This window comes from Sander lucioperca, chromosome 5 (assembly GCF_008315115.2).
Source record: "Sander lucioperca isolate FBNREF2018 chromosome 5, SLUC_FBN_1.2, whole genome shotgun sequence".
Lineage (NCBI taxonomy): Eukaryota > Metazoa > Chordata > Actinopteri > Perciformes > Percidae > Sander > Sander lucioperca.
In genome coordinates, this window is record NC_050177.1 from 929,590 (window position 1) to 941,665 (window position 12,076).

The 12,076-nt window shown below is 43.5% G+C and overlaps 1 protein-coding gene across 1 annotated transcript; it reads left to right on the forward strand.

The window, feature by feature from the left end:
- Positions 1-994: 994 nt before the first annotated feature.
- On the forward strand, positions 995-10,483 carry zmp:0000000529 (WD repeat-containing protein 20). Its single transcript, XM_031304188.2, has 4 exons — positions 995-1,863; positions 5,526-5,708; positions 6,397-7,806; positions 9,755-10,483. The coding sequence occupies exons 1-4, from the start codon at positions 1,429-1,431 to the stop codon at positions 9,800-9,802; spliced, it is 2,076 nt and encodes a 691-aa protein (XP_031160048.1). The 5' UTR covers positions 995-1,428; the 3' UTR covers positions 9,803-10,483.
- The last annotated feature ends 1,593 nt before the right edge of the window (positions 10,484-12,076 follow it).

Below are 12,076 nucleotides of genomic sequence, written 5' to 3' on the forward strand. Positions count from 1 at the left end.
TCTCTGGGGCAGCAATATCTTTTAAATATTTAACAGATGAATATGAGCAGGACAATGTCATATTTCTGCTATTCAAATCAAGACATATCTGGTAGCACTTATCTCTTTTCATAAGAACATGCTCGAGTAATTTTACATTTTAAAGAGGTACCAACAAAAATGTGCGTCCTGAAAACAACAACCAGTGGCTAAGTATGTCAGTATTATAAATGTAGGCCTACTTAACATTGTGCAGTAAAATGTTTTTCTTGACCATACATCATGTGGTCCTGTTGGGTGTCACTGGGCAGCAGTGGTGAATAACTAAGTAAATGTACTCAAGTACTGTACTTAAGTACAAATTTGGAGTAATTGAGTCTATTCTTTTGATGCCACTTTCTACTTCTACTCCACTGCAGTTCAGAGAGAAATATTGTACTCCACTACATTAATCTTGACAGCTTTAGTTACTAGTCACTTTACAAATTGAGATTTTTGCACACAAAACACATGTAATTTATAAAATAAGATGTTTTATTATAAATTAAACTACCCAACAATATGAAGGACTACAAGTAGCCCACAGCTGAAATGATTAGCCGATTAAACACTTAGTTGATTGACAGAACTGTTTTGATCGTTTCCAGTTTCTAAAAGGTGAGGATTTTTCTGCATTGATTACGTTAAGTACATGTTCCTGATGATACTTACATACTTTTACTTAGCCTAAGTAGCATTACAGTAACATTTTCAATGCAGCAATCCAACTTTATTTTTAAAGCACATTTAAAAACAACAGTTGAGCCAAAGTGCTGCATAAAAAATGATCACAGTAACAGAGACACAATAGGCCTACTATAGGCCTAATATAAAAATAATTAATAAATACAAAACATAATACAAAACACATTTTCAATGCAGGACTTTTACTTGTAACTGAGTATTTTTTACAGTGTAGTACGTGTTCTTAAGTAAAGGATAAATGCTTCTTCCACATTTGCTGGGCGGTTAAATTAAGCACTCTGTCCGGGGCTGGATGCCCTCTCTTTGCCCCCGACACATCAGTGGGAGTGCGCAGTGCAAGGCCGGGCCAGCAGCAGCAGCAGCAGCAGCCGTCGACGCATCATCGAACGTAACGTTACTTATTGAACGTAACGTTACTTTACGCACACTGGATGAACGGAGGCAGAGAACCGGTCGAGGACTCGAGGATGATGCTTACACCGGCTCAGAAGGGCTTTCTCTCGGGGTTTATTTGCCAGACAGCAACGGTTTTGGCTCCAGTACTGGTGTAAAATGCACTGGAGCAGACCGGGTGTGCTGGTCGGCCTAGCTGATCTCGGCTGCTCGGCTTCGCCTCTCACATATTTATTCTAGTACTTTTTGATTGTAGCGTTATTATTTCCAGGTCAAAAAATCAGTTTCCTGTGCGGCTTGTTTGTACTAAAAATGGCCGGAGATGGCGGCGCTCTGAAGGATATCAATGAGATTAAATCCCAGTTCCGGACCAGAGAGGGCTTCTACAAGCTGCTCACCCTCTCGGACTCGCAGCAGCGGGGCGGACTGCCGCGGGGTCCGTCCGCTGGAGCCACGCTGGGCCCTGGAGGTGGACCCGGTCCGATAGCCGGCGGAGGGGTCGGGCTGCTGCAGGGGCCGGGGGCTGCCGCCGCCGCCGCCGCCGCTGCCGCCGCTGCTGCTGCTGCCGCCGCCGCCGCCTCCTCCTCTTCCAATGCCGCAGCCAACTCCTCTCCAGTGGGCTTCCTGCCACCCGTCCGGGTCTCTATGGTCAAGCTGCAGCCCGAAGACCCGAGCGAGGACTCGGAGAGGGTGTGCTTCAACATCGGCAGGGAGCTGTATTTTTACACGTACACCAACATCAAGAAGGTGAGCCTGTTCTCCTCCTATATGACAGATTGGATGCTCAGGATTAGCTTAGCATGCTAACCTGCTCTGCAAATTAGATACTCCCATTTAATCATGTTTTCAAACCGAGGTTCTTGGGCTGCTCGTGCTGCACAGAGCAGGCGAGCATTTGACACATATGACACCTTTATTTGCTTTGCAATGCGACATGATAATGTGCGTGTGAACAGACAGTGAATGGTGCATCATGCACACGGATGCACAGTGTCAGTGGACGCTGCAGGGGGGCAACAGTGTTACTATACGAGCAGGAAACGGACAGGAAGGAAGTTACATATTTGTTACTCCTCAACAGTGGTGGACTGCATCAAAGTACATTTAACTTTGAGTATTTCCATTTTTATGCAACTTTATACTTCTACTCCACAACATCTCAGAGGGAAATATTGTACTTTTTGTCTGACAGCTGACAGATACTTTTCAGATTACACATCCTTCCTGTCAAGTAAAAACCATGCATTTCCAAAATGTGGTGATTTTGATAGTTTTTTATAAATTGAAGGATGGTTCTAGAACATTAAATAAACTATTAGGAAAATCTGTATAATTGCCAATGCTTTTAATATAGGCCTACTGAGTTACAAAAATAACTTCTCACGCATGATGATACATCCCTTCACAGAGGTCTGTGAGTTGTATCTTTACTTGTCCTCCAGTTTCTCCTCACTCAGCTTGTTTTTAGCATTGCTAGCTTTCACCAAGGATTGTTTTTAGAGAGCTGGAAGTGCAAGCAGCAAGCTGCACCATTTGCTTCTTAATGAGGAATGCTAATAACCCATTTAGGAGGAACTGGAGGACAAATGTAAAAAGCTTCTCCTCCTCTAAGGTGACATGGATCAATGAGGGAAAATGTTGTAACTGCCTACCTTCCTTAAATGTCAAGGGTTTTCTTTCACTGCACACTGTTCATGATTTGATCTTTTCTGGGTCATAATGAAATGACTCCAAAAGTACAATAAATGGCCTTCATTTGCCAGGAATTTGTATCTTTATGACTGATGCACACGTGTAGATGGCTAGTTGGCTCGCATGCAGCAGACTGAAGATACATGTCATGATGTCACCATCACCATACTATACATTCAACATTCATGCAGTATAACACTTCATTTATATTCCACATCCTCAAAATTCAGGGGTTCAAAATCTTATTTATGTCAAAGAATATTAAGAAGAGATGTTGTTTTTTTAAATTTGTACTAATGATTTAACTATGAAATCATCCTCTGGCACAATTGCATTTAATCAGCACAGATGCAGCAATATGTTTTTCCTCTCCTGCAACTGACTCTGATACATAAATTCAAGATCTGTGCCAATACCCCATAATATCTGGGCTGCAACCTAGGGTTATTTGTATTGTCGATTAATCTGTCGAATATTTTCTCGAATAATCGATTAGTTGTTTGGTCTATCAAATGTCAAAAAATTGTGAAACATGTTGATCAGTGTTTCCCAAAGCCCAAGACGACGTCCTCAGATGTCTCGTTTTGTCCACAACTCAAAGATATTCAGTTTATTGTCACAGAGAAGTGAAGAAACTAGAAAATATTTACATTTAACAAGCTGGACTGTACTTTTTTCATAGCAAAAAATGGCTCAACCCAATTAATTGATTATCACAATAATTTTAGATTAATTTAATAGTTGACAACTAATTGATTCATCTTTGCAGCACTATTTGCCATGTAGTGATGTATAAGGAGTGGTGGATTTACTATGTAAATGTACTTATTAACATTTCATGAGGGAAAAAAATGCTCTGGGTTGTTTGCATTTCTTTAAACCAATCACAATCATCTTGGGTGGCGCTAAGCTCCGGAGTCAGCGATGGTGGCTCTGCTAAATGGTCTCGGGAAACTTGTTTTGGTGGAACATTTGCACACCGCAAAAGGAAACGCCACATACAATATTAAATGAAGGTAACTGTTCACACAGTACAGTAATGTTAGCTATTTAAATTACCTGGTTATATGATTAAACATAATCTGCTCTTACCAGTGTATAGCCATGTGTACTTCGTCCATAGCAATCCCACCAACCAGTCCCAGTTAGAGAGTGAATGCCTTTAAACATATTCTTTGTAAATCTTTACAATCATTCCCCGAAAGAACCAAGCAGGCCTGCTTTGTTGCACGATCCAAATTTTCTTCAAAACTTGCCATTTTTAGCGTGTAGCTTGCTAGCTCGAAGTTTGTCGTTTCCCAAAGCGAAGGGAGATTTTGAGAACGGCAACACACAGAGAGCGGAAGGCAGGGGGCATCAATGTCAGGCTTTATCCTGGAAATGTACTAACGTTGATCCAGAATAGCATCTGTATAAGACCATGGATGTATTATAAGACCGAGACGCACCGGGCTTTCAACCGCTCGGCTGCAGCGCTGTGAGATGACGTAGTATAAAAAGCGACAAAGTCCACATAGGTCAGGGTGGATGGATGGGTCAACCAAACACAGGACTTCACCCAGGAGACGGCTGTACGTGTCTCGTATGAAACCAAAAGTCAACGTTGACTTATTTTAGCTTATCTTAACTTACGTAGGTTACATACTTAACTAACATCACGTATGTTAGTTACCTAACAAACATACTTATTTTAACCCAAACCAATATCTTTTCCCAAACCTAACCAAGTTGTTTTGTTGCCTAACCCTAGCCCACCTAAAAACATGACGCCAAGTGGTCCTGACCAAGCGGTCGTATGTGATGAGTTGGGAGTAAGAATGTGTTGACAAACACTGAACCAGTTTTAGCTTGCTCTTATCATTTCATGTGAAGCTATTGACGTTGCCACTTTGTGTTTGTTTTGCACGCAGAACGAGGACTGTGGATTTTGTCCCCCATCACTTACATGTGCAGCGCATTAGGAAGATATCTCTATGAACAGGAGGAATGATTACAACAAGCAAAACCTGTTTCAATGTTCACATGGGCACCTGACTGTTGTTTTTAAGACAGACGTGGACAATGTTTCGATCTCATCCGTTACAGTTTTTCTGCCAGTAAATTGTGTTTTATAGGGCACGATGAGTATATTCTTTTATTAGTGTCATGGTTGATTGTGACCCCCTTCCAGCACTGCGAGGCCATGTATATTTAAATCTTGGCAGCAATCTCTGAGACTTTAACAAACCCTTAGAGATGCTGTGTGACTTTTCGGTGGGCTGTCTATGGGTACACCAACAACATGAGCATCAGAGTGTTTCCATTCTGGAAATACTCCTGCAGCCATGTTGCTTTCTGGTCTTTTGTGGTGGAAAGAAACCTCATCGGTCTCTGAATCTTGTTTGATGGATTTCTCCCTGTATAGGAGAAAACTTTGCTGTAGCTAGCTGCTGTGGAAATATCTCAAAGGAATTTTTTTTGTCATCTACGCTTGATGATCATTTGTCGAAATAGAAATCACCTAATGATAAATTGGCCCAGAAATGTAAGATACATTGTCAGCAGATGTCTGTAACTGTGATCAATTGTTGTGTAGACTCTTGCTTTTAAATGGATCCTGTGAAACAAATGAAACCCCTTCGAGGACCTTTTGAACGTCCCTGAAACCCACTTTGTGATAAATTGACTCTTCTCGGCGTGCTTCACAGTTCTTTTTCTCCAATCTGTCTCATCTGCAGGCTGTAGACCTCAGTAAGCCGATAGACAAGAGGATCTACAAGGGGACTCAGCCAACATGTCACGACTTCAACCAGTACTCTGCCACAGCGGAGAGTGTAGCTCTCATCGTGGGTTTCTCAGCCGGACAGGTCCAGTATCTCGACCCCATCAAGAAGGAGACCAGTAAACTCTTCAATGAGGAGGTATTTGTCTGTTTTCTTCTTGTGTTGTTAAAGTAGCGGGGGTTGCAGCTCTGTGTGTTGTCCTGCTGCTACAATGCAACAGAAGTCATTTGTCATTCTTGTATCGATTTCTTTTCTGCCCTAGTTTGGATGCTGTGATGTAGCCTAGACGTCTTCAGCGTTTATACCTTTAACATTCATTTACTGCGTCTCCTGAACTGCCTCTTTCTTTTTAATGGGATTCTCTTTAATGGGATTACCAATTCAATTTAGGAGATGAAGGGGCCATGTGTGCACGACTGCATGTAGATAGACTTTGTGTTTAGGTGTCTCCTGAATCTGTTCACCTCTGTGGGATTTTCTTTTAAATCTTTTTTTCCTTATCTTCCATCCCGTGGTCTGTGTCTGTTGGTTTCAGTCTGTCTCTGCTGCAGCTTGTTTCTTGATCTCTGCAAACCTTCTCTCTCTCCCCATGTTTACTTTCTACGTACTGTATGCTTCTCCCGATAGATATTTTTTGATCACACAATTTGCTAACAATGAGGTGACATAGTGTCCACATCAAAGCACAAAAAGTGTTTGTAATATCTTAATTTTCACTCTTATCTTCCCATTCCTCCACTCTTTCATCTCCTCTTCCATTGTCCCCTATTTTTCTCAAAATCTCTCTCCTTGTGTTTCCTCTGTACACCTCCTTCCTGTTTTCCAGAGGTTGATAGACAAATCCAAGGTGACATGTCTAAAATGGCTTCCCAAGTCTGAGAACCTGTTCCTGGCCTCCCATGCCAGCGGCCATCTCTACCTCTACAACGTGGACCACCCATGTGGCACCACGGCCCCACAGTACTCTCTGCTGCGGCAGGGAGAAGGCTTCACCGTCTACGCCTGCAAAACCAAGACGCCGCGCAACCCGTTGTTACGATGGGCCGTGGGAGACGGAGGCCTCAACGAGTTTGCTTTCTCCCCGGATGGCGTGCATGTGGCGTGCGTGGGCCAGGACGGCTGCCTGCGTGTTTTCCACTTTGACTCGATGGAGCTGCAGGGGGTGATGAAGAGCTACTTCGGCGGGCTTCTGTGCGTGTCGTGGAGCCCCGATGGGAAATATCTCGCCACCGGCGGAGAGGATGACCTGGTTACCGTCTGGTCATTTGCAGAAAGCCGTGTGGTTGCAAGAGGTCACGGCCACAAGTCCTGGGTCAATGTGGTGGCGTTTGACCCCTTCACGACTTCCCTGGAGGATGAGGAGCCGATGGAGCTTAGCGGCAGCGAGGAGGACCTCCACCAGGGAGCACCAAATAACTCCATGCACTTCGGCCGGGTCCGAACGAGCAGCACGTTGTCGCGCCTTTCTCGGCACAGCTCTAAAGGTGGCGGTTCGGCGTCGGTCACATACCGGTTTGGCTCGGTGGGCCAGGACACCCAGTTCTGTCTGTGGGACTTGACAGATGACGTCTTATACCCACGCCTGCCGCTGTCCCGCGCCTTTACTAACACTTTTGGGCCCTCGCTGTCCAACTCAGGCAGCGGGGGGGTCAACAGTACCTCAGTTGGGGGAGGAGGTGCAACGGTTGAGGGGCACCATCATCCACCTAACACCAACACCGGCACCGCCAACCCGCCAACCCTCCCCTTACCACTTCCTCGCTCCCTCTCCCGCTCCAACTCTCTGCCCCACCCTGCCGTGGCAAATGCCTCCAAGGGCCAGGGCGCCTCGGAGGGCGGCGGGGGAGGCGGGGGAGGCGGAGGGAGCAGCGGAGCAGGAAACAGTACCCCATTCAGCATCGGCCGCTTCGCCACGCTGTCACTCCAGGAGCGCAAGTCGGACAAGTCCGGGTGCAGCAGCGGGGTGGAGAAGGAGCACAAGAGGTACCACAGCCTGGGAAACATCAGCAAAAGCAACGATAAGATCAACGTGGCGCCGAGGAGCAACCGGCTGGACGCCGCCAAGGTCCTGGGCACCACGCTGTGCCCACGCATGCACGAGGTGCCGCTGCTGGAGCCGCTGGTGTGCAAGAAGATCGCACATGAGAGGCTGACAGTCCTGGTGTTCATGGACGACTGCATCATCACCGCCTGCCAAGAGGGGCTCATCTGCACCTGGGCGCGGCCGGGGAAGGCGGTAAGTCTTCAGTTAACCCTTTCAGGTGAAAAACATTGGATTAGGAAATACATCAATGCTTTGGCTACAACTAACAATTATTTATTATTATGATTAAATTCATGATTAAAGAATAATGGTGTTTTTCGATTCGTTGATTTATCGTCAGTTAAAGAAGTATTTTACCGCTGGAAAGAGGGTCTTTTTTTTTTTTTTTTTTTTTAAATAAAAATTGGATGTCTATGCAGTAGAATGGCGCAAACATTTTTTAAATTGGAGCTACGTGGCCAAAGAAAACTGAGAAAAGTGGCTGTGGTATCTCCTGTTCACTTCCTGTTTACGAGATGTCGTATTTCAGCCCAACGGTGCACTAAAAAATGTTTCTGAAAACATTTCAGGCGAGAAGTAGGCAATACAGTAACCAAATCTTGGTGCATATTTGATCAGCACTGTCTAGCGCTAGCATGCTAGCGGTTATCCCCCTTGTTCTCAATGGCAAAGCACTGCTACAGCACACACAAGTTCACCATAATCTACAAAAGAACTACTTCCATGTCCCTGTTCTGCAGGTATTCCACGCAAAGTTGGAAGTGCGCCCTCGTTTAGAAGAAGTCTCCCGGCTAATCCTGCCTTGTACTACTGAAGTTAGAGAAACAGCTAGCTAGCTGATGTGATCCTTACCTAGCTACTGCACATGTGCGACTCCCAACAAAGATGGAACAGAAGTGCAATGTCTCACTCTGTAGCTAAAACAGAGAGCTCAACACACAGGGTGAAAAGAGGAGCTGCAGCAATGTGCAGTACAACAAAAATATGGTGTTTTTTGAAAATTAAACCATGTAAACCTATTCTGGTACAACTTCAACATACAATTATGCCTGAAAATGAGCATAATATGGGCACTTTAAGCTGCCATATGTCCATTAGTGTTTGATGTATAGGTGAAGGACGATTGTTATATTTATTCTGAAATTATTTTCTACATTTCAGGATTCTAATACAATCTCGTATTTAGTTCCTGTTTAAAATCTGCAGTATGGGGCGCCCAGATAGCTCCGTTGGTAGAGCGGGCGGCCATATATAGAGGTTTACTCCTCAATACAGAGGGGCCGGGTTAGACTCCGACCTGCGGCCCTTTGTTGCATGTCGTTCCCCCCTCTCTCTCCCCTTTCATGTCTTCAGCTGTCCTGTCAAATAAAGGCCTAAAATTCCCCAAAAAATAATCTTTAAAAAAAAGAAAATCAGGTAGGGGTGGGGGAAAAAATCGATACAGCATAGTATCGCAGTATTTTCCGTGGCAATACTGTATCGATACGCAGACGCCAAGTATCAATCTATTATTGTAGATGTCTTGGTCAGTTTGTCTGCTTGAAAATCCCATTTTGCAGCAATAAAAGTGAGGTGAGATGAACAAACATCTTTTTCTTTTCAAATATCTTTTTAGATAAAAAAAGAACAAAGTTTCCTTTTGGGGGCATCATTTGAAATTGGGAAAAATTTGTAATACATTTCAATATATCGCAGAATATTGCAATATGTTTAAAATCGCAATAATATGGTATCTTGACCTCTGGTGATTCCCACCCCTACTATCAGGACATTCATTATGATGGTAATGTAATGGAAATGGTAATTAGCCTTTAGCCTACTTGCTGTTGTAAGTATAATATAATAATTATTATAATAATAATGATAATAATAATAATAATAATAATAATAATAACTTAGGTTAGTTCACTGATATTCCTTCATTGCAAGTAAGTAATCAGTTTGTTTTGAGTAGATATTTCAGCTTGTGGATATTTCAGACTGCGAGAAATGACTCAACAGTTGGAGATGATTTCGCCTCTCTTCTCCAGAGCAAAGTTGGCTTTTTATCTTCCTGCACTTTAAAGTGGAATACAGATTTTCTCGGTCTGATTGTCTCTAGTGTCTAACTTTCCTTTTTATGTTTTGTCTCTCTGATCAGAACTTGACAGCACAGAACGGGAACTCTCCGAGCGGCACGGTGGTATAGCTGGAGTAGAAGCTTTGCACTCATCCCTCACTCCATCCATCTCTCCACCGATCCTCAAATATGTCACACTGAGGGCCAACAACCAGACACTGTACCCTACCTACCACAGCAGTATTAAACCGCCAGTATAACCCTCTGTACCCGACACGACCCGAACCCTTTTCCCTACGGATTTCACTCGCACGTCGGCCACTTGGGTGGGAAACACTTCCTGAATCATCAAACTTTAGGGAGGGTTTCCCACCTTGTGCCGCTTAGGAAGTTTATCCCTGGTGCTTTGCCACCCCCCCCCCCCCCCCCCGCCTTCACCTCACCCTTCCGTGATTCTCCGCAGAAAGACTGCATCAAACAAACGGAGATCGTTTATCCTCCTGGTCTGCAGCCCTGAAGCATCAAGGAGCGAGGCTCCATTCATCTTACATCTGATCCCTCCCGTTTCCCATTCATGCAAAAGACACTGCAAAAGCCACGGCCATTGTATTTAAGTTATTTATTTTATCACAAGACTGTGTAATAATTTATAATGTAAATACTGAAAATACTCTATGAATACGAAAAAGGACAAACGTCTATGGAAATAATGACCCGACAACAAGGAAGGAAAAAAACTGGAAAGATGAAGAATATTAATATATGAAGATCCTTCTATTGTACATAGCAACCACAGTTAAAAAAAAGACAGAAAAGTGAAGGTCTGCTGTTTTAGGGAACCTGAAGATGTCAATGTGCTTTTATTTAGTGTGAGTTTCTCCAGTTTGTCCCTGAAAGCAAGCTGGCGGAAACATTTTTGAGCACAGAGAAGCTGCTAGCTGTACAGCTGACTGACTGTTAATAGCTCTGAATAATACTAATTCTCCTGGACAAACAGCGACTTAATGAATAATGAACAAACACACATACTGTTGCACATTCCCTACGTAAGCGGCTCACACACACACACACACACACACACACACACACACACAACACACACACTGTTGTACATTCCTTACGTAAAGCAGGCTCTCACACACACACACACACACACACACACACACACACACACACACACTGTTGCACATTCCCAACGTAAAGTGGCTCACACACACACACACACACACACACACACACTGTTGCACATTCCCTACGTAAAGCAGGCTCTCTCTCTCACACACACACACACACACACACACACACTGTTGCACATTCCCTACGTAAAGCAGGCTCTCTCTCACACACACACACACACACACACACACACACATTCCCCTCATGGTGTAGCATCATATATACTGTATATTCATTCCTGTTGCACCTGATTTGCCTCTTGCAAGAATTTGCACATACAATACATCCACAGTCCATCCTGAGCTGCCTGATGAGCGACACAAGGGATGTTATTGTCTTGTCTGATCTGATACCTGTCCCAGGGTTCAAAATTAGCACCATTTACCAGCCAAATGCTGGTAAAATATGCAAGTGGCTGGTAGATTTTCTTTACCCACTAATCAAAAGAACGATGGTGATCTATTGAGTGGCTGGTTAAATGTAATCATTCACTAGCCCTTTGGCTGGTGGACGAAAAAGTAAATTTTGAACTGCCCTGTGCAGAAAAAGCTCCCACCTTTCACTGGATAAATTGGGTGCAGAGGATTGAAAAGGTGTACATCTTCTACGTCAAGATTTGGATTTTTCCTCGCTTTTGATTCTGCTTATCGAATTCCAGTGCTTATTGAATCTTTGCTCAGATTCCTGAAATATTTCAGTAAGAAAAGAAAGGAAAATATGTTGGACGCCAAAACCGCCTATATTTTATTTGTGTGCAGATTTTGGGCTGCCTGCCATAAACCTGCCAAAAGGTGTTTTGTGATTATTTTTGATTAAAAGGTAAAATAAAGATAAAAGTATTCTTTAATAAGTTTTTGCCGTTTTACATTTGTTTTTACTGGAGTCTGACGTGCAAAGATTAGCTGATTTTGAGGCATTATAAACATGACAGGAGACATAAGAAAAAACTCTTCTACTTCCTGGCCTTCCTTCTTTAACTTCATTATTCATTCGGACATTGTGTTGTTTTTTTATGCTGGGTTGTTGTTTTGCTTTCTCCACATAAAGGCTGCAGCGCTGGTTTATAAGAGCACTTCATGTTTTTCTCACCTTTCCCAATTTAAAAGTTTTCAGCAGCAAGGGATGGCAATGTCTGTCTGTCTGTCAGTTTGAACAGACAGTCATGGTTCTTAGAGAATGAATCCTACTCATCATCAGGTCAAAATTACAATTTGTTCAACATTTTGG